This window comes from Ambystoma mexicanum, chromosome 9, assembly GCF_040938575.1.
Source record: "Ambystoma mexicanum isolate Mex_15411 chromosome 9, UKY_AmexF1_1, whole genome shotgun sequence".
NCBI classification, from domain to species: Eukaryota; Metazoa; Chordata; class Amphibia; order Caudata; family Ambystomatidae; genus Ambystoma; species Ambystoma mexicanum.
This window is the reverse complement of record NC_090931.1, coordinates 1,488,588,208-1,488,614,252: the sequence shown is the minus strand read 5'-3', so window position 1 is coordinate 1,488,614,252 and position 26,045 is coordinate 1,488,588,208. Positions and strand designations below refer to the sequence as shown.

Genomic DNA, 26,045 nt, shown 5'->3' with positions numbered 1-26,045 from the left:
CTTGCTTGGGTTTTTGCAGTTTAGGATTCGGGAGTTGTAGTGGAATTTTGTTGCTTTTTGGATTTCGGACTTGTGCAGATAGAGGTGTCGGGCCAAGGTAGCCCTGTTCTCCTTGGTTTTGTCTTTCTGCCATCTGCGTTCTAGGTATTTATATAGTTGTTTAGTGGTCTTCAATTCAGGAATGAACCATCTGGGGAAGAGTCCACGGCGGGTTGATGATTTGCAAGGGGGTGTGAGCCGCAACAGAGATGCGTTGAGCTATGAGTCAAAGGTGTCAGGGGTTAGTTGTTTATTGAGTTGGGAGGTAGGAGGAGACTGGAGGAGTGCGTCGGCAAGGTCCAGGACAATTATTAATTGTTTCCAGCATTTGCGTAGATTCGGTGGTTCAGATTAGAGTACGGGAGGGTGGGTCGGGTGAGCAAATGGTGAAAGAGATGAGGTGATCGGACCAGATGATAGGGGTCGGGGGGTTTAAGGGAATCCGGGTGTTGGAGGTAAAGATGGCATCAAGAGTGTGTCCTTTATAGTGAGTCGGGCCATTTATGTGGGTTTAGAGGTTAATTGTATCTAAACCATCAACCAGGGAGTGTGTGATAGGGTTGGTGGGGATGTCGAGCCATATGTTGAAGTCTCCAAGAAGGGCGAGGTTGGGATGGTTTAGTTGAAGGGTGGCAATAGAATCGCAGAGGTTGTTTGCGAATTGTCCATCGTAGCCAGGGGGCCTGTAGATTATTAGGAAGCTGTGTGAGAGCGACGGGGAGATGGATATTTTAACGAGGAGTGATTCGCAGGAAGGGATGGAAGGTTGGTTGTCGATGATTGAGGCGTGGAAGAGAGACTTGAAGACCAATGCTACTCCCCATTATGCACTACTTGTTTTCTCAGTCCGAAGGGGAGCCCCTGGGTAGTTAAACCCCATACCTTGTTTCGGTGGTGTGGGCTTCCGGGGTTCCCACTGTTATGGTACACTCGCCCTAAGCCGCTGCTCGGCTGGTGGCCAGTTGCGCCTTTCAGTCCTTGCAGCCGGTCTTGGTGAAAGTGTTAGGTTATAGGGAGTGCCTGGACACCCCCAGTAGGTTTGGGCTGTCAGAATGCCTGGATATTCACTAGGTCCTCCGACTCCGGGACCCCTTTGACTGGGACAGGGTACAGAGGTCAGAGGTCAGCGCCGCTTCACTCCCCAGGTCCAGGAAGGGCGCTGAGAGGGGGGGGGGGGGGCAAGGGAGTAGGTTCTGCGTGCAGGGCTCCCTCAGCTGAAGAGAGTACCAGATATCTTCCTAGGATCCCCTGCTGGAGGTGCTTGGATGGAGGCAATAAAGTGGAGGCTTCCGGAAGGGGAGGAAGTTTGGAATGTCTACCCTCCGTTGGGGCAGCAGCCGTTGCCCTGTGCTGAATTAGGACGGAGAGGGCCCCAATAGCAGGCTCCCAGGACCTGTGGGAGCTGTGGATTTGTCCCCTGCAGCATAAGTTTACTCCCCGAATTCTGTGAGCTAAAGGATGCAGCACAGAGTCTCCACAGGGCTACATGCGGCCAGGAGAAAGATCCTTCCCCGCCCTGGGGAACGTTCGATTAAGTATGTGGCAGGTGCCACCCTACCTTCTCTAGCAGCTCCGGGCCAGTGAGGGTTCCTGGGCTCAGAAGGTCCTCGCCCAGCGCAGGAAGCCAGGAGCCCACGCTGCTATATCGCCTCCTTCCCCCAGCCCCGGGCCTCCTGGCTTAACCATGGAGCCGCCAGGCAAGCGTTGCAGGAGAAGAGGCAATCAGGGCACTGATGAGGGTGAGAGTTGCAGACAGATGACCCCGATCTCCGTGCCGCTCACATTATCAGCTCCGCTGGCACATTTTTGAGTTCCTGGGAAGGAACCCCTCTGGGTCATTGTCAGGAAAGGTCCAAGGAGGACCGGGCACCATGTTGCCGGGAAGGTCCCGGGCCGTCTCTGCTGAAGGTGCTGTAGATGGGAAGGGAGCGGGACCAGGAGACCTCCCTCCACAGCAGGAGTCTGCTGCCGTTGGATCAGCGCAACCCCCAATCCGTCCGGGATGGAAAGCCCTTGCAAAGAAGTAGGCTGATCAGCCGAGCTTGGATCAACTCGTGGGGGCAGCCAGGCAGTGGCGTAGGACCCCGGAACTCCTGAAGCCAAAAGCAGTTTAGTGCTGAAGGCGTTAGGGAAGGCAGGACCCTCGGGTAAGCAGGGCTCAGCGGGGTGGTCAATGTTAAGCCATCAAAGAGCCTGCCTGAAGGCAACTTCGTGAGGCTCACCCACTGGCATAGCGCCTGAAATTTTGAGTACGCCTCAACCGCTGCGGGCCCCTTCCAGGCGAAACTCGGCAAACCTTGGTTCACATGCGGTCTCAGTGGCCAAAAATTGGCAGATGTGTGAGGCAGCCCTTCCACAACAGAAGTCATTGAAGATATACACAGGGAGACAATTTCACTGGGGCATATTAAGATGGACGCGTGGTCACGGCCGAGAGCTCTTACAGAGCCAGACCGACCATCATGGTGCCAAGCCACGCCCCGAGTATCTACTTTTAATAGAAGATTCCTTTTCCTCTCCAAGAAGAGCGCAGATTGCATTACCTAGAAGGCAAATTGCACGCTGCGCCCACATGTACAGGTCCCCCTGTCTCTTTGGCTCTTTCAGCTAGGTCCATAATGTTTGCCAATAACACTGCCAAGTCCAGGACCTTATCCTGGCATCCCTTCCCGACTCCAGCTACGCTCTTCCTTATGTCTCTGGACGTCTTTGTGACAAACGCACCAGCTTGGAATCCAGCTATGGGGTGTCCGTGACTTTGCCTGGCAGGTCAGGCCTCGGACACTCTGCTCTCATGCGGAACCACACCCCTCATTCTAGCAGCTTTCTAATGTGCTGTGCTATGTACGAAGCAGCTTGTGCGAAGACACCCACTCTATTGTCTTGGGGTGCTCGATGGCTTCCGGGTGGAACATATAGACCGTTTTGTTGTCCTCATCCCCCTGCTCTGGGGTGGCATGATTCTGTGGAACCCAATCACTGGGGCGCACATCCACAAATACTTACTCGCCTGACTGATGAGGAACCGCTGTCGTCATCCCCTGTATTAATCAACTCTGGGGTAGGGGGGTAAGCGGTGTGGCACTGTAGACTTTTGCAAAAAGGCCTCTTAATTTACTGAAGGTGTCGACCACTTCACTGGACCCTTTGTTATCCCCTTCCTTATGGCTCAGGGGTGGGGTAAAAGAGGCTGGCCTCTTCAGAGACTTCTTACTCCACACGTGTTCAACACCAGACTGTACCCTCGCCAGGGCTGCCCGCCCTCCTCTTCCTGTGCACTCCATTCCCTCCTGTACCCTTACTGGCCAAGATTTACTCCAAAACCTCTAGCCGGTCCTTAATGGGTTTCACTTCTTGGGAAACTGCCATTATGGGGGAGTCCCCTAGGACTTTTATTTTTTTTAAAGGTTAGGGACAAGTCTCTGTCTGCATTAGGGATATCTTCCATCCACTCCTCACTCCAATCTAGGGTAGTGCTCCTGGATTCCATGGGGTATATAGGGTACAATTTTCTGAAGAAATCTGCCTTGAGTTTGAACTCATCAAGCTGCTATAGTATACAGAGGAAGCTGCTGGGAGTGCCAGGTGCAGTGTACTGGTTTGATATGTTGTGCCAACCTTGTGCTTGAACAGGGCAAGCTGCTCCTGAGGGTCACCTGCGTATCCAGTACAATCAGTGCTGCAAATTAAACTACTTGCATAGCTGATATTCAATATATACTGCAGATTCTGTTTGTGGCAGTTAATGGTACTCAAGTACATCTGAGGCTGTGAAATGCTGGGTAAACGCTAGCCGTGCTGACATTCTGATATTAAAGCAGGCCGGGGTTCCTTTTGGAGCTAGTTTTTGCGCTGAAATACCGGCTTGAAACACCGGAAATAACCAAACCGCATTGTCAAACGAGTCGAGCTCGTCACGACAGACGTCACGGTCCCAGTGCTGTGCCAAAGCACCTCTCGCGTTTGCAGCAGGTGCCAAATGCCTCAATGTAGCACCGGCAAGATGCACGCGAGGGCCAGACAGGCTGCCTCAAGAGAGCACATGCGCTCACGGCTCCGGTCTGCTCCTCATGCATGGAAAAACAAATGCAAACGTATTAAGGTGCACTATATTTCAGTAATAGGATGAAACGAAATCCGTACCATGCACTCGGCTAACACGCAGCCACACAATTCTACTGGCAATACAGTTACATGCAAAAACATACAAGATGTACAGTAAATGTACAGAGCCCCCAATCTCCCAATTTATCTGCTGAGTTAGAAAGGGGCCCATGCAGGATGTGGGTCATAGGAAGAGCCAAGCCATGATTGGCAGAATTTTGTGAATACAAGACTACATTGAACAAGGGACTTATGGGGATTTGTAGTCCCTTCATTTTTATTTAGTTTCAGTAAAGAGAAATACAATTTTACATTTTTAAAGGCTGCTGATGAGCGGAATTAAAAGAAAGCTAAGCATAATGCTCTCCTCCAGTCTTGACATAGAATGTGCTGGATTACAAATCGTCTTCAACACAATTTTGACTGCCAGCAAACCATGCATGGTGTGTGAGATGACCCAAAAGCTCTCTAAAATAAAATGTTTACCTGCTATTATCAAGCTACTTGCCGGGTGGCCTCCCGAGCCTAAAGGTCGCCATTTGCTGGATTACTGAATAGCCATCCAGCACAATTTGATCTGTTAGCCAAACCTATTGTAGGTCAATTAAATCATAATTACACAAAGTTTATGCTCTCTCAACAGTGCCTATAGAACTATTAAACCATAGGGAATTAGGTAAACCAATCGCCAACTCCATACGATGTAGCATGGCCCTGAGGCACATTTTTGCCCTTTTCATAAAATGTATAAGAGTTATAACTCTGCAAATGATCAAGCATGTTCCTAATTTCATTTTCCATCTTTCCACCAACTGTCATATGTATCCCATTTTTAGATCAGCCAGAAAACTATTCCAATTGGCCATTTCTGTCCCCAAAGTCCTAGGAAAATGCAATTTATCTTTTAAAAACCGCACGGAAATTACATGAACAAAATAGCCTTAAAAGAAATTAATTCCCATTCTAATTGCTGCCGAAAATGCCTAAAATGAAATCAGTCTTAATGTCAATTGGGAGGATCGGTCCCCCTCTGTGGGAGGGGTGCTTCATCCCCCACAGCCACCTGTCTTCCCCTGGGCTCAGCCGGTGACCAGAAATGTTTAGGACTGTTTGACGTTGGCAGTTTGTTCTTTGAAGTGGGTGAAAGAAGGGCTCACCCCTCCTGGTCATGCTCCAACCACACTTCACTTTCTTTGAAATCTCCGAGCTCCTGCCTTCATGTCTGGCAGAGCAGGGAATTAGGACTCCCTCGGTAGCATCACATTTACTGCGGTATGGTTCACTGGGATGCAGTGCCATCTTAATAGTTTTGAGGGCCCGGGGCACAGACAGCCTTAGGCCCCCTCCCTGAAACTCATGTCACCCCCCCGAAACCCATTTAGCCCCCGAATCCCATGTCCTAATCCCACCGCCCTCCAAACCCATGTCGCTGTCGCCCCCGCAACATGACACCCATGCCCCCTCCCAATGTGAATAATGAAGGGATTACATATCTCGAGTCCAATTCAACAGATAATCCTCTAAGCTTTAAATGGATTATCTAGTTGTTAATAAAATATAAACATTATACATCTGTGATCTGTTCCCTGGGCACAATGCAATGCGAACTGTAAAGCATGGCATGTATTATAATAAAATAAAACGCATTGTCGGTGATGGTGGTACACTTGGCTGTGGGGCTGGGATTGGGAAGGCGGCAAACGAGCAGGTCCAACATGCACAAATGCACGAGAATGACAAAAGCCTCCTGGAATGAACGCTTTCAAAATAGTGCATAGGCCATGGGCATCCGAATAGAAATGAGCCGAGTTCCAGTGCTGCAAAGGCCCACATCCACACATACCTTTTCGGATCACACCCACCCACCCAGGTGTGCGGAGAGTCCAATCGCTGCAGCATCTCTCCGTGTCTGGATAGACAGATGCGCTGTATCATGCGGAAATGTGCAAATTGGTGCATATTCGTAAATGTTTAGTTGAATATCTTGTGTTTAAGTTGAAAATGTATGCCCTTGCCTTGCGTTTCGGAGACTTGATTCTTATATGCGGGCGCACACTAGTATGGCTTGAATGTCGCGAGAGAGGCTGCCTTGTGATTTTTAGGTGGATGAAAGGGCAGAGGCCTCTTCAACGTGAATGTCTGTGCGCCCCTCACCACTTCTGGTGAGGAGGAGCGTTGGCAACATGGGCGCTTAAACTGGTCCATGAAATTCTAGGAAGATCGTTGTTGGGGGACCTCTGGATCATCTGCCAGAGGGGAAGGGATGCTGCTTGGTCAGAGAACCTCCTTTTTGATGGGGCTTCTCAGCTGCGATTCCTCCTAGAACTCGAGGGTGGAGGAGGATGCGCAGCGTGCTGCCTGCACCCCACCTCCTCTCCAAAAAGGCAGCGCATCGCATGGCCCCATGCCCACCCATATTTTATCGATATGAAAAGATTACATAAACACACGGGTACCCCGCCCCGTGACACAATATGCTTTACCTTTTGTTTTATATACCCACTGTTACTCTGTACTCTCTTGCATCACAGTAACACCATGCATTGCATGCCACGCAACAACTTGTATGTAAGAATGCTACATATTAATATGCTAAATGTTGACCCAGTACCAAAATCACCTGGTTGATGAATCAATTCCTCATCCTAATGCTTAAAATTAGTATTTATTTGAAAGTCTCAACAATACGTCAATGACATATTTTTTATGGACTCTGGATTGAGTTATGGATCAACATCTGAATGTAGAAAAAGAAAATGTTGGATTTAGCCCTGGTATTTTTTGAACATTTTGGGATTTAACCCTGTTATTACTTGCATCAGGATTAAATGACTGGGAACTAGAGTGTGCACCTGACCTTCTTTTTCTACTTAACATCTGTATGTAGCACACAGTAATGCTCTCTGAAGTCTTTTGTCTATGGTTGAGGCCAGGTAATGCAGGTGGGACGAGCCGCAGCCATTTGAAAAACTCAATGTGGCATAGATGGCAAGATCATCAAACGTGATAGTGTGAAAGAAGAACCACATGCAGTATTCCAGACCAGGGAGGACTTCCAATGTCTGCGTGCCCTAAGGATGTCTAATACCAAATCTTTCCCCATGCAAGAGTCCCAGGAGACCATGCCTTCTAAATGGGAAGACACTAGAAGAATGCTAATGGCTAGCAAACATGAGAAAACACATTAGTCGAGAAAAATACCCGCCAGAAACCTGCTCTCCATATCTGGAGGAGGAATGGATCTTGGAAGCAGGGAAGGAGCAAGAGGAATCCAAACAGTAAAGCTGTATGTCAGGATTAGAAGTAAAATGCCTGAAGCACCTTGGCAAGTAAGAGACTGAAGAAGGGCTCTATTGAGAGAGAATGCTGCATCCTGGAAACCAACTTCTAACTCCTACAGCCAACTTCTCACATCCATTGTGTTACTGGGATGAGACTTGTATTTCTGAGCTCTTTCTTCCAGTGTGCCCTTTGAAAACATTTGTTGTGTGACAATGTTCTATGCTGGGGTATCACCCAACAAACTTTTCATTAGAACATATTATAAACCGCAAAAGCAAAGGTTCAATCTGCAATTCGTCCTCCAGAAAAGGTAAACCCATTTCTATGATGGCACATTGGATCGGCTCTACCCAGGCTGTACAGTACCATTGAAATTATAAAACCTCTCCAAATGAAATTCCTATTAAAAATGCATACATATTTCCTTAACTCGCCGCCCTCTTCCTAATAAAATACATGTGCGGTTCGAAAAAGTATGAAATGTTTGAGTGACATGCATTCCTCTGAACGTTATGACTTACGTTACAGCGAATGTCTGCAGTGCGAGGACATGGACGTTTCCGTTACATTCCTGACTGCACTTAAAGTTAAGACCACTGCCCATTGGCTGCAGGCACTTACCTAATTTGGTCAGAGTCGTCGTCCCCTCGTCGGACTGGCACTCAGCTCACTGGCTCGGCTGCCGAGGCCTCTTGTCTCTCTCAGGTGGGTCACTCACGTGGGGTGGCCGCCGCAGCTGTGGGGTGCTGGTGCACAGACAAGTGCATGGTCAGTGCACACTGACACTAGCTAGCACTACCCACTACTGCGACAGTGCAGACAGTGGCAGTCAGTCACCAGCGGCCCAACTAGGTTGGTAGGCCGCACCCGCACACACGGGCAGCAGCAGGCAGGCTCTAGGCTCTGTCTGAAGAAGAGAGTGAAGACGGTTGACCGACGCCACGCCTAGACACCTCGTGAGAAGGTGGCGCCACGCTGCTTCCTGTGGCAACAACACGTCACCACGTCATTTCACAGCAGCTGATGAAAACTGCACATTCTGTGTTACTGCATAGTATCGTCAGAATGGTCGTTTTCATTGGCTGTTGCATGTGGTCCCTCCCAGGCCCAGCCATGGCCTGCAATGATTTATGATGATCCAAAAGTGGTTGTTGTCAACTTACTACTCGAAATCCCGGTGGGGTTGGGGGCAGAGAGGAGACTAGAGTACTATGTTGCTTAGTTACTTCTTTACTTAGGAAGGAAAGAAGGATCATTGACCTTTAAGTCAAGGCCGGGCCCTACGAGGGGGAGCCAGCCATGCGCAGTGCCCCCGTCACCGTGCCTCCTGCTGCAGGCAGGCTGGCACAGGCACATGCTATTCTCACACAAGTGTCATGACACTCAGGATCATTCTGGGGGCCCCCTCCAGGGCCACCAGGATCAGGGGCCTGGGGCACATGCCACGTTTACCCCCCCCATAGAGATGTCCCTGCTGGGATGGTTCACTGGTAGGTGCGACTTCCAGTGGGAAGCAGGGCTTTTGAATGTTAAGTTTCCTGCCTTAGCCTGAAATGGTTTTTCCTGTCATAAGTTTCTCTTAAAAGGTGACTGGAGTCTCGTGGGTTGAAACATAATGTACATTGCTTTGGTCAACCCCCCACAGCATATTTCCCTGACATTTTTCTGCGTGAGCAGTGCTGTCTTTCCACTGTGGCTTTTAAAGCCGTGTTTTCATTTTCACATGTGTGCAGGCTTTTTGCTGCTAATGTTTAAAATCCTGTCTTGCAGGTCACAGGATTCTTTGATTTCTCCTTTTTGAGCAAGTTTGCATTTGCTGTTGGTCCATTGACAATGATGGGACGGCCCCCTTCCACCTGGTTCTTTAATTTGCCGTGAATAAAAGAAAAAGCCACACCGTTTTTCGTTTGCAGTGTTTAAAGGGCTGCTGTTCAAGTGAAATGGAAAGCAACAGCCGTTTCTGCTTGTAGTGATGAAAACCTGCCCCTCATGTGATTTAAAAGTAAAGCAGGGCCGTTTTTGGTGGCAGTGTTTAAATGCTGTTTTTCAGGTGAAAGGGATTTCTGTTGAGGGCCTTTAAATGCACCCCACGTTATAAAGAGGTAAACTTTACTGTAAAAGACCTCACAGCCCCGACGGTATTAGTATGTTTGTTCATTTTTATTTGGCCTGCACCATTCGACAGAATAAAAACAAACAATTTGGCCAATACATACCTAACATGTGGAGCGGGGTTGCGGGTGTGTCCCCAGCTCCCCGTGATCAGTATGTATTAGCCTTGGGGGATTGCAGGGAGTGTCCCCCACTTCCTCAATATTGGAGGAAGGGGACCGGGGGGAAATAAAAAAGCAAAAGGGACCCTGCTTTGTCGGATCCGACCCGCGTTAGAGGGACAGATCTGATGCAACAGGGCAGAAGTGGACCGGAATGAGTTAACAGGTAAGTAGGGAAGGTGGGTGGGGGGTGGGGGGTGGGGTTGTGTGGGTCGTGGTTTTGATCATTTGAAAAAAAAAACAGCTTGCATGCGATCAATTCCCAAAGTTTGCTGCGATCAATTCTCACATGATCAAAACACCCCCAAACTCCGCCGACTCCAGCCAACAGCAGAGCCCCTCTTTTCAACTCCAATGCCCGTGTTCCACATTCTAATATCACATACCAACATTCCAATATACAGTGTGTAAGCTACCATACATCTCCCCCCCACAAAAAGCTTTGAACTTAAACAAGGGCACACATGTGCTTACTACATTAAGAACAAAGCAGAACATAAAGCGCATTCTAATGTCGAACTGAAACATAAATGAGCCCCAAATGAGCCCACACCACCAACATAACCCTCGCCTTGATTTTGCGTCCCAACATCGCATCATAGAACTTTTCTCCTTTTTGCCTCACACATCCTTTCCCTCAACCTGGTATCAAACTGCAATTTCCTGAGCACTCCCTGCCACATCACCACCTGTAATCATCTTGCTCACCCATGCAGGATTAGGGCCTGTGTTGGACTCTCATAATCCTAAACAGTGACACGTGAGTGACCCCATTGGGAGATACCTTCACATTCCATAAAAACCTCTGAACCACTTCTTCCACCTCTGTACCATTCCTCACTGCCTGTGATCACTCCGACCAAAACCCTGTTAAAACATTCACCCACACCATTAGACTGAGGCCTATGCAAGGACGTGAACCTCCATTTGAAACCCCTCTTCCACACATACTCTGCTATCTGCGCACTTTAAAATTTGGTACCATTGTCACTCCACATTTCCACTGGGAAACCCTCCCTCCTGAACACTTGTTCCAGAAACTTGATTATCTCGCCACTAGAAATTCTTTTTACCCACTTGCCCTTCCGGGCCACCTTAAAAAATGATCTACCAGAACAATCAAAAACCTGTGCTCCTTCCCAAACATTTGATACGGACCCAGAATATCAATGGCCACCCTTGCCCACGCCCCTTCAGGCAAATACGGCAACAACAATTCCTGTCTGTGAGTCTTCAAAGCCTTTATTACAATTGCGGCGCGCACTACTCCTTATAACACCCTCAGTTTCCTCTTGGTACAAGTTGCACTAGAATGCGCTTCATGCGCTTTGCTAATAAGTTGTTCCCTAAAACACATTGGTACAACCAACACTCTTCCTCTTAATAACACCTCATCTTCCAAAGTCAACTGGTCCCTAATTTCCCAGTACAGCTTCACATCATCCGAAAAGTCCTTTTTACAGGCCAACCCTGTTTCGTCCACATTACTTTACCAAGCACAGGATCCTCCACCAAACCATCCTTCCACTCCTCGTTCTTGATCACCACATATTCATCCACAAAAACCTACCCAAGGAACGCTACCATAAGTCCTTCTTCCTCCTTCACCACTTCGACACATTCTGTCCCTTCCAACAGCGCCCTTGAGAGAAAATCTGCTCCACTGTTCAAAACACCAGGTACATACTCCACCTTAAGATCATATTCCTATACTCTCAAGCAAAACCAGGCGATTCTGGGCGTGGCCCTCGTCATTCCTTTTACTGAAAGCACCTCCACCAGCGGCTTATGATCCGTTCTCACCAAGAGCTGCTTACCACAAACCTAGTTCCTGAAATGTTCTGTTCCCCACACGAATGCCAGCAACTCCCTCTCTATCACCGAATATCTACTCTCACATTCCGTAACCGCTCTAGATACATGGCAAATTGTCCTTTCTTCTCTCCCAACGCCCTGGGAAAGAACAGCTCCTAACCCCTTCACAGTGGCATTTAGTGTAATAGCCCACTCGTCCTCCATTGTGAACCCTCCCAAATCCCATGCATCACATTAATCTTTTATAATCTCAAAGCCCTCTGACACTCCCTCCTCCCAAGCAAATTCTACTCCCTTCTTCAAAAGTCTGCGAATGGGTTCCGATGCTACAGCAAAATTCTCAACAAACTTGTAAAATTCAGCAAGACCCAAAAATCCTCCAACTTCATCCTTATTCTTAGGTACCAGCTCTTCTTTCACCGCCCTCATGGTGTCCTCCTTCGGCCGATACCCCTTCCCACTCACTACATGTCCCAGATCCTCAACTCAAAAGACCCTGCAGCGCCGACTCCAGCCAACAGCAGAGCCCCCACTTTTCAACTCCAACGCCTGCGTTCCACATTCTCATATCACATCCCAAAATTCCAAATATACGGCGTGTAAACTACCACAACTTCCCTACTCATTGGTAAGGTCCTCTTCGCTCGCTCTACAAGTCTATGTGTGTCCTTGTTGGTCTTTCCCCTTGTTTCTGTCTCTGCTACACCTGCTTCACTCATCTCCTCTTTCACTTTCTTTTCCTTGTTTCTGTCTCTGCTACACCTGCTTCACTCATCTCCTCTTTCACTTTCTTTTCCTTGTTTCTGTCTCTGCTACACCTGCTTCACTCATCTCCTTTCACTTTCTTTTCCTTGTTTCTGTCTCTGCTACACCTGCTTCACTCATCTCCTCTTTCACTTTCTTTTCCTTGTTTCTGTCTCTGCTACACCTGCTTCACTCATCTCCTCTTTCACTTTCTTTTCCTTGTTTCTGTCTCTGCTACACCTGCTTCACTCATCTCCTCTTTCACTTTCTTTTCCTTGTTTCTGTCTCTGCTACACCTGCTTCACTCATCTCCTCTTTCACTTTCTTTTCCTTGTTTCTGTCTCTGCTACACCTGCTTCACTCATCTCCTTTTTCACTTTCTTTTCCTTGTTTCTGTCTCTGCTACACCTGCTTCACTCATCTCCTCTTTCACTTTCTTTATATGGTTTTCAAGTGCATCTATGGTCCGGCTCCTCATCTCTCGTTTCGACCATCTCGTTCTCTCTGCTACCAATCTCACTTTCTTCTTGTAGTTTCTTCCTAAACCTCATTGTGCTTCGTCTCGCTCATTCTTTTTTGCTTCTGGCTCATACACTCTGGAACCAGCTACCACTTCCCATCAGACTTGATTCTTCTAATTTCAATTTACCTTTAACCCAACACCTTTTCTCTCCCTTTGCAATACTATATTAACAATTGTAGTTATTATTGTACTGTTATGAGCAGTGTTTTGTAATTTAGAGATAAATTCAATAAAATGCAAATGAAAACATCCCATGAGTAGAGCGGTCCCTACCTCTCTCCTCCCCTTGGACTCCGGTCAGTAGCGCATAGAAAATGTGGTAGTTCCTCTCGGCAGGGTTCTGGCGCACCACCCGGTTCTGAAATACACAGAATATTAGAGACAAAAAAGAAGGCCTGGAAAAATGGTAGACCCCACACAAACCTCATAAGAAATCATTCAGATCATGTGTGAGTGGTCTTGGGCAATCCATGCATTACAGTGGATGGTGGTATAGAAGGGACTCGGGTTGACACACCCCAAAAACCATCTATGGAAGACTACGGAGTAGGGGAGCAATAGGACACATGGACATGGGCGTGATTTAAAAGATCAGCATCTGGAAAGGACTTGGCCGTAATGCGCCCTGGTCCCCAGCGTTGGCGGCGTTGCAACTCACCTTTTCCAGGAGATCTGCAGAGGTGCGTTAAGGGTGTAATGATTTCAGTGCACATCGCAGTAAAGTCAAACCTAAATACTGAGGACCAACCTCCCATTTTGTAGCAGGCTAGGCATCTCCCACAGTTTGTGACGCGAGCGGGATAGAGTACTGGGGCAACCCTGCATGCATGGGGCCGGACTAACATCTTGAGCGGCCTCTTATTCTAGTAGCGCGGCGTCTGCCCACAATTCCTACACTGGCAGGCATCCATCTTTTATTGTGCTGGAGGAAATATCTGTGGTCTACATCTAAGGCAGGTAATGTGGGGGTTCTCAGCATTTTACCTCGATTTCTAAGTGAGAGCGGGGTATTAGCCTTAAATGTATCTGCACAGAGGGGTCTATCATGGTAACCAATGTACAACTTAACCTTCCCCGGATACAAATGTGGGGGTGGGATCTCCCCATGATTTCTCTTAGGGAGTTCCCGACCTCTGGTTTCTCTGTGGAAAAGACCCAGACTCCTCTTTCTCTCTGGGCCTGGTAAATTCTGTGGATGTTGGCGTAGAGAGAAACGTACCCCTTACCATTTTGTTCAGCAATTGACCTCTCCTTTGGGAAGCACCAATGTGTGATTTTTAAGGCAATATCTACTTCTTTCTGTGTTGGGAGTTACAGTCTCTTGAATCGACTGCCTGTGTCGAGTCAGTGGTATCGGATCGGAATCCATTGTGTCGATAGAAGGGTTTGGGTCTATTTGACCTAGTCACATTTCCTCGAATTTGACCTTTTATTCAGAAACCCTGCAACCCTCCACTTACCTTGAACCATATGGGATACATTACTCACCGTAATCGTATTTCTGATGCTTGTATCTGCTTAGATTCACATGCTGTGCATAGGCCAACATCTAGTGGAAGCTGCGGAGTATTAGTTTGTTTTTTGAAACTCGAAAATGGGCGTCGACACAGGGCGTGCCAGTAATACTATCCCTAGTGTGACGTCCACTGTACCCAAGATCCCTCACGCGTCTAGGATCCTCAGATTGTATTTTTTCTGACATGAGGTAGCATGAGGAGTAGCGTGAGTACAGATAATCCAAGCAGATAGACAGAAAGGTAAGACTACAAGCAATCATGCGCCTTCTCTCAGAGGGGAGGAAGGGTGGGTCGCATGTGAATCCAAGCAGATACAAGCATCAGAAATACGATTACAGTGAGTAATGTATCCCTTCTGAGGCTTGTGGAATCTGCTTCAAGTAGTTGCTTTGCAAATGGTGTCAAGGGGTACATTTACAATGAAAGCCAGAGTGGCCCCAATGCCTCTAGTAGAGTGGGCTCTTGGCGTGAAAGGCAGAGTTCTTTCAGAGAGTGAGTAACACAGCTGGATACAGTTAATAATCCACTTCAAGATGGCACCTTTAGAGACGCGATCCCCCTCTCTGCCTGTAGCTACGGAGACAAACAGTTGATCTGTCTTTCTTAGCGGTCTGGTTTTATTTACATAGTAGAGGACCGCTCTACGCACATCTAGGGTGTGTAGTTTCACCTCAGCCGAGCTTTGCGGGTCCTGGAAGAAAGCCAGAAGCTCGATGGACTGGTTTACATGGAATTTTGATATAAATTTAGGTGAGAACCTAGGGTGTGTGCGTAAAACCAGTTTGTCTTTATGGACAGTAAAAAAGGGATCCTGCACTGACAGAGCCTGAATTTCACTGACCCTTCTTATAGAAGTAATAGCTACTGAGAAGGCCGTTTTATAAGTCAGGTGTTTGAGACTGCTTTTATGCATGGGTTCGAAAGGGGAGCCCATGAGCTTGGCTAGCACCACATTAAGGTCCCACCCTGGTGGTGGGTTTGAAATAGGAGGGTGAAGTCTCTTTACTCCTTCCATGAAGGCTTTAACTACTGGTACTTTCCACCACGAGACCTTGCTATGGGAAGTGGTGTATGCCGACAGGGCTGCCAGGTGTACTTTCAGGGAGTTAAAAACCAATCCTGCATCTAGCAGGTGGAGCATGTATGTAACAATAGCGGAAGGAGTGCAATCAACAGGGTTGATTTGTCTACTCTGGCACCAGATAACGAACCTCTTCCACTTGTCAAAGTAACAGTGCCTTGTGTTTGGTTTCCTAGATTCCTTTAGGATTTCCATACATCTCTGAGGCAAATTGAGATGTCCAAACTCTATGACCTCAGGAGCCATGCTGCCAGGTTCATTGAGTTGGGTTGCTGGTGCACTGTTTGACCTTGGTGCTGGGACAGTAGGTTGTACCAGGTTGGAAGTTTGATGGGCTCGCACACCGCCATCCTGCGTAGGTGTGGGAACCACGGTTGTCTTGCCCACATGGGAGCAACTAGGACGAGCGTCATCGACTCTCTGTTCATCTTGTTCACCACTTTCCTGATGAGGAGTTGGTGGAAAAGCGTACGCAAACATCCCTGACCAGTTCATCCACAGGGCGTTCCCCTGGGAGTCTGGTTGGGGGAACCTGGATGCAAATCCTGGGCATTGTCTGTTTTCGCTTGTGGCGAATAAGTCTACAGTGGGGAAACCCCACTGAGAGAAGATATCTTCTACGACCTCTCTGTGTAGAACCCATTAGTGTTCCTCTGGGAGGGAGTCTCTGCTCAGAGCATCCGCTATGGAATTGAGCTCCCCTGGAACATGTTGTGATGACAGGAAGATGTTCCGTCTGAGTGCCCATATCCAGATTTTCTGGGCAAGCTTGGACAGATTTGGCGAACGAGTCCCTCCTTGCTTGTTCAGTTAGAACATGGCTGTTGTGCTGTCCGTCCGGATTTGCACTGACAGGTTTAGTAGGTGGGGCTCGAACGCTTGAAGCGCTCTGAATACTGCCAGAAGCTCTAGCAGGTTGATGTGGTTCTTGGCCACTGAGGGAGACCAGAGACCCTGAGCTGTGTGGTGGAGATGGTGAGCTCCCCACCGCGTCAGACATGCATCGTTAGTGACTACTGCCTGTACTTCGGGATCATAAAAGGGTTTCCCCTGTGCGAGATTCTCTCTTGTCCACCAGTGAAGGCTTTGTACTAGTGTTGGCGAAACGACCACTAGATCGTCCCACTGACCACTTGCCTGAGACCACTGTTTCGCCAACCATTCCTGCATGGGACGCATGCGCAGGCGGGGGACCAGGTAAATGCATGACGCCATCATGCCCAGAAAACGCATTGCTTTGCGTACCGTTATTTGGTGACCGGACTGATAATGCGGAATTTGCAGTAGTATATTCCGAATTCTTTCTTCTGAAGGAAAGGTCAACCCCTCTTGAGTATCTAGGATTGCTCCTAGGAACTGTTTGGAGGTGCTTGGCACTAGGCTTGACTTTTTCTCGTTGATTGAGAAGCCTAACTCGTGGAGAAGGTCGATAGTCCTTTGAATGTTTGTCCTGCAAATTCCTGGGGTTTCCCCCGTTATGAGCCAGTCGTCCAGATAAGGGTACACCGGGATTGCCTCCCTGCCATAGGTGTGCAGCCGCCACTGCCAGTACCTTGGTGAATACCCTTGGTGCTGAAGCTATCCCGAAGGGCAGTACCTTGAATTGGTAGTGTCGACTGTCCACCTTGAAGCGCAAGTACCTTCTGTGCGCTGGGAACATGGAAATATGAAAATAAGCATCTTTCATATCCAAGGTTGCCATGTAATCCCCCTTTTTTAAGAGGGGGATTACCTCTTGTAGCGTAGTCATACGGAACATTTGGGGCTTGACATACTTGTTGGCAGGCCGTAAGTCCAATACTGGGCGCATTGTCAAATCTTTCTTTGGCACAAGGAAGTAAGTAGAATAAATACCCTTGTTTACCTGGTGTCCCGGGACGAGTTCTATCGCGTCCTTTTCTAGCAGAATGGCGATCTCCTCGAGGAGAATCTTCTGATGTTCTAAAGAGTGTACTCTTTGTCGTGGAGGATGGTTCCAGGGACGCTGCAGTAGTTCTATACAGTACCCTGTGGATACTGTTGACGGCACCCATCTGTCTGATGTGATCCCTTCCCAAGCCTGGGTGAAGTTGGAAATGTGTCCCCCTACTGGGGTGGCGTGAGAAGGGACCCTGAACTGAGCGTCACTGCTTTGGTGGAGGCGTGCCGCCTCCCTTGCTGGGGCTGCCTCTGCCTTTACCACGACCTCTCCTATTACCCCTGCCGTAACCCTGGGTAGACTGTTGGCTGTTGTTCCACTGTGTACCCTGCCCCAGGGAATAGTTAGATCCTCTCTGGGAATTTTGGCCGCGTGGGCGATGAAAATTACTATTCCCTCTCTGGTTAGGGGGTTTATTGGTTAACTGGCCAAGGGACTTGAGTGTCTCGTATTCGTCCTTTGCATTCTTCAGTGCGTCTTCGACCGCCTTACCAAACAGATCGGCTTCCACCGGTTTGTCCAACAATGATGCCTGGGTTTCTGCCTTAAAACCAGACTGCCGTAACCACGCATGTCTCTTGATAACAGTGCCTTCTGCCATCAATCTGCCTATGTTGTCCGCGGCGTCAAAGGTTGCTTTCAAAATGCAACCAGACACTGCTCTACCCTCTGCGGAAATCCGAGCTAACTGGCCCTTTAAAGGTTCAGGAGCAGAGGCTATGAGTGCCGCGACTTCTTCCCACTGATGGCAGTTGTAGCTGGCCAACAGGGTGGTGGAGTTTGCAATCCTTGCTTGATAGGCGGACGTTGAGGCTACTTTCCTGCCGAAACCATATAGTTTTTTGCTCTCTTTGTCGGGAGGAGCTTCGGACGATAAGGGTGTTCCAGCCCTCTTACGAGTGTTAGTGACCACTAGGGAGTCTGGATTCAGATGTCCTCTTATATAGAGAGGGTCAGACTGGGCTGCCCTGAAAAGTTTTTCAACCCTGGGATTGACTGCTCTGGTGAGGTTCGGGTTCACCAGGGACGGGTCTATTCTTCGCTGAATGGACTTAAGGATAGGGATGGTCTGGGCAACAGGACTCCTTTCTCCCACTAACTCTTCTGCGAAGTCCCTCTCCTCCTGGACACCGTGGGTGTCAATATGGAAATGTTCTGCTGCACGTGCGAGAACCTCGTTTAGGAGGGGTTGGTTATCGACAGGGGAGTCGGTAACCGGGGCTTCGTTTTCTACCGGTGAATCTACTCTGTAGGTTTCCGGGTCTTCCTCTTCTTGGTCATCATCATCCCCCATAGTAGCCCGTCCCGGTTTGCTCTTCTACCATGCCAAATTCCTGGTCCTCACCAAAGGAAGCCTCTCCTTGATACAGTGAGTATGGTCTTGAGTATGGTTGTACCTCGCAGGGTGTCGCCCCTTGTGGATCATACAAAAGGAAATGTTCTGGATTTCTATCGTAAAAATCAGCCAAAGAAGACATCCTTGACATGACCCTATCTATGTCTTCACTCGACCATTTTTTGGAACTGGGAATGACTCTCTCAGTAAGTCTCTGGGATTTATCTTGAGTAGATTTGCTGGTTTTAGACATATCAGCAGACCTGGTTTTGTCCGTCTGTTTAGGGGGAGTGGTGTGTTTCACAGGTGTGGAAGAGTGCAAAGGCTGCTTCTTCTGCTGTTTTCCCCCCTCCCCGTGAGTGGAAAAATGTTTTCCCTGTCCTTTCGTGGCTCCGGAGTTTTTTGACGTCTGGCGTCGAGGATCGGGGGTAGGGTCCCTGTCCTTCGAGCGTGGGGCCTTGCTGATTTTGACTGCGGGCTCCAACTCCTGGAGCGCGGCCTGGGGATGGAAGTCGTCTTCATCTTCCGACGATCGAACTTCTGTTAGCCTAAGGAGCGAGGCACTCTTGGCAAGAGTGGATGATTGCCTGGAGTCATGCGGCGATCTCGATCGAGAGCGCCCAGAGGACACTGAATCGGACCGTTCTGTTTGTGCCTCTTTCCGAGAACTCGACGTCGCCGAGTCTCGGTTGGACTTTGTGTGTTTAGTGTGTGTGGTGTGTGAAGCGCTTGTGTCGCCGGGGGTCTTCCCCATAGCCGCCCTGCCAGACGACCTTCCGAGGTCGGGGTCTTGCGCTCGGCTGTCTATCGACGCCGTAATGCCCTCGCCGTCCAAAAGTACGGCGTCGCTGCCGTCGCTGAAGGAGCCCTACGCTGCCATGGCCGCCTGCCTGGCGTGGTGGGCCCAACACTTTGTCGAACGGTCCTTAAGTGTCTTAGGTTTAAACCCACTACACGCTCTGCAGTTCGCTTCGGGGTGGTCCCTCGGCAAGCAGATTGCACGTTGCGTGCCTGTCGACCCAAGGGTATTTGCGATTGCACTTGGGGCAGAAATGAAAAGGGGTACCCTCCATACGCACCTTGAGGCAGCGGGCTGTTAAGTGTAGGAAATGTATAAGGTGTACCTATATACCAAGAGTGTAGAGTATGTACAACCCCCCACTCTCCCTACTTGCAGAGCCGAGGCCAGAGGCCTTCCAAGGCCCGGGCCGAGGCCAGAAGCCTTCCGAGGCCCAAATCCGTCGTGCAGCAGCCAACGGTCGATTTCTTCTCCAGCCGGCGTCGAGCGACGAAGTTCGACGTTGGGATGGGGAAGGATCTAAATAAATTAATATTTTAGCAAAAGTATGGCTAAGGCCAGGGGACTCCGCAAAATGCTTCCAACCAGTATGACGGAAAAAAACAATCTGAGGATCCTAGACGCGTGAGGGATCTTGGGTACAGTGGACGTCACACTAGGGATAGTATTACTGGCACGCCCTGTGTCGACGCCCATTTTCGAGTTTCGAAAAACAAACTAATACTCTGCAGCTTCCACTAGATGTCAGCCTATGCACAGCATGTGATCTAAGCAGATTCCACAAGCCTCAAATATATATATATCAAATGTTTTAGGTCAAATATTTTAGGTCAATTATGCTAATACTTATATCAACCGTGTACATCCCACATATGGCCCATACGGTAGCACGCTGTATGTTAAGTTCCTTTGTTTTCAGTGATAAGGGCAAGAGGTGTGATGTGTGGGAAGTGAAGTGAGAAATTAATTTGTTTCTCTAGAGAGAGAAATGGAGCGTCTCCTAAGGTTCCCGTGGACACTCATGCGACATTCTGACTTTGGCCTCGACATGACCCATAATCCTCCCCACTCCTGCGATACCCTGCCACCTTCTGGCGTCAAAGGATACAGTCGACGATCCGGCCGCCCTGGATGTGTCCGTGCTGGGAAAAGTGTAGCTGGATGAACTTGCCAAAGCGACTGGAGTTGTTGTTGTAGACAGTTTTGGCATTCCCGAAGGCTTCCATGATGGGACTGCAGAGGAAGGAACAGGGAAACGGAGGACATTTTAGAAGCTTACAAAGAGCCGGGAAACCGAGTTCATGCACAACTCATACAGGGTTTTCATACTTCTCCGAAACACAAGGAAAGTCGGAACACTGCACAATCAGCAACAGTCCCACATTCTGCCTGAAGTGACAATACACTTACATGCAAATTAGTCGAGAGCCATGACAGTGTAAGGAGTTAATGCTATGTTAGGACTATTGCGGTAAAGAATTTATGCTTGCACTATATGCATAAGTAGGATCCCTTTGCAGCCTGGCCTATTTTGCCATGCAATGGTTAGACTCTTTGGATGTAAGGGCCATGGTCCCAAACTGGTAACTGAGTGACTTTCTTCATCCATTGGATTAGAAATGTACCCACCCCATATGACACTTTTTGAGAACCTTTGTTACTGAGGTATAGCATGAGAACCCATAGACCTTTATCCTATGAGCCGGTGGCTGGGAGACCGTACTCTGCACATTGCGGCTTACTTGGATGCACTGACTTCATGGCCGGTGCTTTCTGCAAAATGGCTGTAGGGTGCAGCAGCACTGGCATCTGCAGACACGGGTTCCTTGTTTGCGTTCAACATTTGGATCATTGGCAGTTTGCAGGGTAGGGCCCAGTGGCCCCTGCGCAGGCATTTGCGTCCACTTTAGCTAATTTAGTGCCCCAAGCCAACGCTCTGCCACAATCTCTCACTTGTAGGCCAGTGTCATTTGTCCTCTGGGGGGAGAAAGATCTTTCAATTAAGTAGGATTCTGTGCGCCTGGTTAGGATTTGATTGCATTAAATGTGAAAATATATTTCCATGAATACAATTCATCCAGGATTTCGGACAGTTATTTTTTTTCTTCTAAATAACGTCAAGTTGATGACCCTCAATCGCTCCCTGTCCATACTTTCCCCATCCTCAGTCATAAAGAATACCTTCACGATTCTTGCCAACACTGTCCCTTCAAATCCCCCCTCCCTACAGGCTCCCACTGCAGCTCAACCACTCCCTGTCCATACTTTCCCCATCCTCAGTCATAAAGAATGCCTTCACTCATCTTGCCAACACTGTCCCCTACAAATCCCCCCTCCCTACAGGCTCCCACTGCAGCTCAACCACTCCGTCCATACTTTCCCCATCCTCAGTCATAAAGAATGCCTTCACTCATCTTGCCAACACTGTCCCCTTCAAATCCCCCCTCCCTACAGGCTCCCACTGCAGCTCAACCACTCCCTGTCCATACTTTCCCCATCCTCAATCATAAAGAATGCCTTCACTCATCTTGCCAACCTGGTCCCCTTCAAATCCCCCCTCCCTACAGGCACCCACTGCAGCTCAATCGTACCATTTTTAAATAATTATGTGGGCATAAGATCAGATGTTGATGTGTAACAAGTTTGTCCACCCACCCCTAAGGAAAGTGAAAGTGATACTTATCTGTAACAGTGCTTTGGCAGGTTGAAATATGTTGTATATTTTAATTCTGTATATAATCCTGCTAGTTAGGGGCTTGATCTGGAAATGGCATCTAATTTTCCTCAAATTTAAAGGTGTAGGTGTCAAAAATAATAGACCGATCCCGAATTACTCCCTAAACGATCCAACCCACCTTCAGAGGGCTGTTTCCCTGTACTGTGTGACTGATATAATCTTTTCACGTCTATTTTGTGTGAACTTTTTTCACCTTACTGGAAAGCACACCGTCATTACCTATATAACATATCAAGTTGCAAAACTACTGTTACAGGTAAGTAACATTACGCATTAGCGGTGCACATCCTCTGTGTGAAGGTTCTAAACCAGGGCTCTTTTCTCAGCATGTGGTGGAGTGTGATGTGTGGAAGCAAAGATGTGTGCAAGAGTTGCTTGACCCACCAATGTCACCTGTTGTTCGTGTCAAGCTGTATCATGGTGTAGTGTGAAGTCATGTACTAGGTTCCAGGTGGCAATTCTTTGTGTGCTATGATGCAGACAGCAGGCCTTTCATTTGCCTACATATGGCATGGTGCACCTGGCAGCACCTGACTTTCAGTACCATCTTCAAGGTCATCAGATTACAAGCCCAGCAATCAATTTTCACGACCAGGGGTGTTGCTAGGTCTGGGGCTACACTCATTTTGGGACTGTCGGGACTGGGGGCTAGCTATCCTTTTTGGTTGTAACCCCTGAGCTTCTATCCGGGGCTACAACCAAAAGACCCAGGGCTATAGCCCCTTCAGACCAGCCCCTCCCCAGCAACACCTCTGTTCACGACTACGAAATCCTGTATTATTCACAAAGTAAACATGACATGCACCAATCCAGGACCAATGTATTATATGCCCAAGACATTACTACCCATTACCCCCAACCCTTCTAAAAAGACAATCAGTATTTGGATGTGTTATTTATATGGCTTAGTATGAGAGGGTGAAGAGAGCGATGGAAGTCAGAAACATTTGCTAAAGGGGGCTTTGTGCCTCAGGGCCCTTTAGGCACCATATTCTCTGGAGTGTATTATTCAAGTGCAGTCACACCCATCAGCACCTTGAGGGTATTTAAGCCCCTTGGAGTTTGTGGCAGCGACAGCCATTCCTTCCTTGTCAGTGGTAGGAATAAGTATGTGTCCAGCTAATCTTTCACTTGCCCCATGCCATATTTGTGGGGTTACTATTGGCCAAGGGGGATAACGTGCTGCCCCAGTTTGATGATCAAATGCATGGCAGAGGTATAGTCTGTCCTGGTCATGGCCACCTTTCTCAGTATTTGTGCACCATTTTCACTTCTGTGCCCACAGTCTCAGTCTAGTACATTGATGTGGCAATCAGCCGCACCACTCTTTCCTTAAACGGACGTTCTGCTTGTGTGCACCCTCCCCCACCTACCATGTAGGCGTCTCCGACAGTGAAAACCTCTAGCGTTGGATTTCTCAATGTTCTTACATCTGCTCGCCTTTTGGGCTGTCAAAATAAGCCGCTCTCCATATTGCTGGACCAAGCCAGGAGGATAGCTCAGGCAAGACATACTCCCTACCCTGGTCAGGTTGCCTCAGCACTTCATCGGCCAGATATCGATAAACAGAGGATCTTGAGGGAGTAATGCGTCACGTTTTGTTTTGTGGTCTTGTACCACGCACTGCTGCCACTTGCGTGGCCTCTTGGTGCTCTGGGGGTTCTGCAAAGGAAGGAGGGATGGGGGGCAATGTGGACACAGATGATCACATTGTTTATAAACTGAAGGAGGTATGAAGCACTACAAAACATTAACAATTATTACAGCCACTAATAATCCAGGCTGGTACACTTTGAGTGGCTTACTACTACAAAGGTAACCTCACGTGCAAATATGCATCGTGTAGCTACCACATGCAGGACCCGATCATTCCTGGGAATTTCCAAACTGTGGGAAATTAGGAATTCTGCAGATGGGGGGGAACGGCTTCTCAAATCTTACGTGCTCTTTCTAGGGCTCATTCCTGCTCCGGAAAATTAGATCTTCCGATTTGGAATCAGAGGACCTCTTAAAATTCACAGTCAACTTTCCTTTTCCAGGAGCCATCACATCCAGTTTCTTGATTTTTGGCACTGCACAAAATAAGCCCTCTTTATGGAACAACCATTGCGATACCGATTGACAGCGGCATTGCTAGAAGGTCTGGGGGGGCTATAGCCCCGGGTCTTTTGGTTGTAGCCCCAGATAAAAGCTCAGGGGGTACAACCACAAGGCTAGCTAGCCCCGAGTCATGACAGTCCTAGCATTAGCATAGCTCTGGATCTTTTCTAGACCTAGCAACACCCATGACCATTGACCTGTATCGACTGCGTAAAATTGCCAAAACTGCAGCTGGACGTTGGTGAACATTCCCATTGATTCTGAGAGAGGGAACCCTGGAAGGCGAATGTTTAGTGTGAACGTGGATGGGCCAGTTCGAGGACGGTCATGGAGTTAGTGGCCTTTGTGAGGTCAAGGCGTGACACAGTATAGGGACTTCTATCGTCGTGTCTTGTCGGATGCCTTTCTTGGAAGGGTAGGTCTTCAAAGTTACCATTCATCCACAGGGATATGACCACATCTAATAGGAGAGGGAGGTAGATGGTCTCTTACTCACAAACATCCAAGAGGGAGCGGTTACTTCTATTTTTAGTCTGATCTTTGGCAGTGTTTCAGATACGACTCCGACTTTAGAAAAGAGGGATGACGTAGTGTCTTGAGGAATGTACTTCTAGGTGTTGTGGAAGAACTTCAGTCTTCCCCTAAAGGAAACGCTGTAGCAGGGTTGCAGTCAATGAGCAAATGCCATTGTTTAGCTTGGGAAGCACCCCTCATTTTAGAGCCCATTGCTCGCAAGTGTTGTGGTACAGTCCAGCCATGATATGATACGATATATGATATGATATATTTTATTTGTATCGCGCTCGTACACAAGTGTAGGGAGGGGAACAGGGGAGAACAAAACAGCGATCTTACTAGGCCCAGTGAAATTGAGAACGCACAAGTGCATGGGAAAGGGAAAAGGGAAAAAGTGCATGGAAGGGGGAGAGTGAAAAGTGCAGAAGCCGAGGAGCGCAGATAAATAAAATAAATAGAAAATTGAGGGAAACTGTGGTAGTGCAGCCAGCAAGTGGCAAGTGCTGTGTTTAAGGCAGCAGACTGGGTAAATCTGAATAAGTGCAGAAAAGAAGAAAAATGGGGAGGGGGGGCTGTATGGGTACAGATACAGTCCCCAGTGCAAGGGGTGGCCAGGAGGCAGTGCAGGAAGGTGGCAGGGTGAGCAGGTACCTGGGCCCAGGGGACAGAGGGTGGCCAGGTGCACAGTGCCAAGAGAGAAGATCAGCAGGGGAGAAGGGGAGCAAAGGCAGAAGCAAAGTAGGGGTAGGAGGAGGGCCAAGGGAGGCCAGCCAGAGAGTGAGGGAAAAGGATGGAGATGGTGTGTCGATGAGGAGGATCTCCATCTTGCTGGCATTCAGACAAAGATCATTGGCGGCACACCAATCTTGAATGGCAGTTAGGCAGTCAAAGATGAGAGAGGGAGAGGAGGTGGCCGAGGGCAGCTGGAAAATGAGTTGAGTGTCGTCAGCGTAGCACTGAAAATTTGAGCAGAAAATGGCAATGCAGTGAGCGAGAGTGGTTGAAAAGCCAGGGTGAGAGGTTAGACCCCTGGGGAACCCGACAGGTGGAGAGGAAGATAGATGATAGGAAAGACCCCAGTTGGACCTGGGATGGTCGATCAGAGAAGAAAGAGGTCAGCCAGGCCAGAGCCTGATCAGTGATACCCAGATTATCACAGAGACGGTTGAGCAGGATGGTATGGTTGACCGTGTCGAAGGCAGAAGAGAGATCAAGAAGGATGAGGACAGAGGGAATGTTAGAATCAAGGTTGGAGACCAGA

The 26,045-nt window shown here is 48.6% G+C and overlaps 1 protein-coding gene across 1 annotated transcript in view; it reads right to left on the bottom strand.

Annotated features, from left to right (window-relative positions):
• Window positions 1–26,045, bottom strand: part of LOC138489261 (unconventional myosin-X-like) — a 788,454-nt gene that overhangs the window by 398,486 nt on the left and 363,923 nt on the right. The window contains exons 6-8 of the mRNA XM_069616957.1: window positions 20,540–20,664; window positions 13,439–13,452; window positions 13,054–13,138 (exon numbers count right to left, since the gene is read on the bottom strand). Coding sequence (XP_069473058.1) covers window positions 13,054–13,138; window positions 13,439–13,452; window positions 20,540–20,664 — 224 coding nt within the window. The remainder of the gene's footprint in view (window positions 1–13,053; window positions 13,139–13,438; window positions 13,453–20,539; window positions 20,665–26,045) is intronic.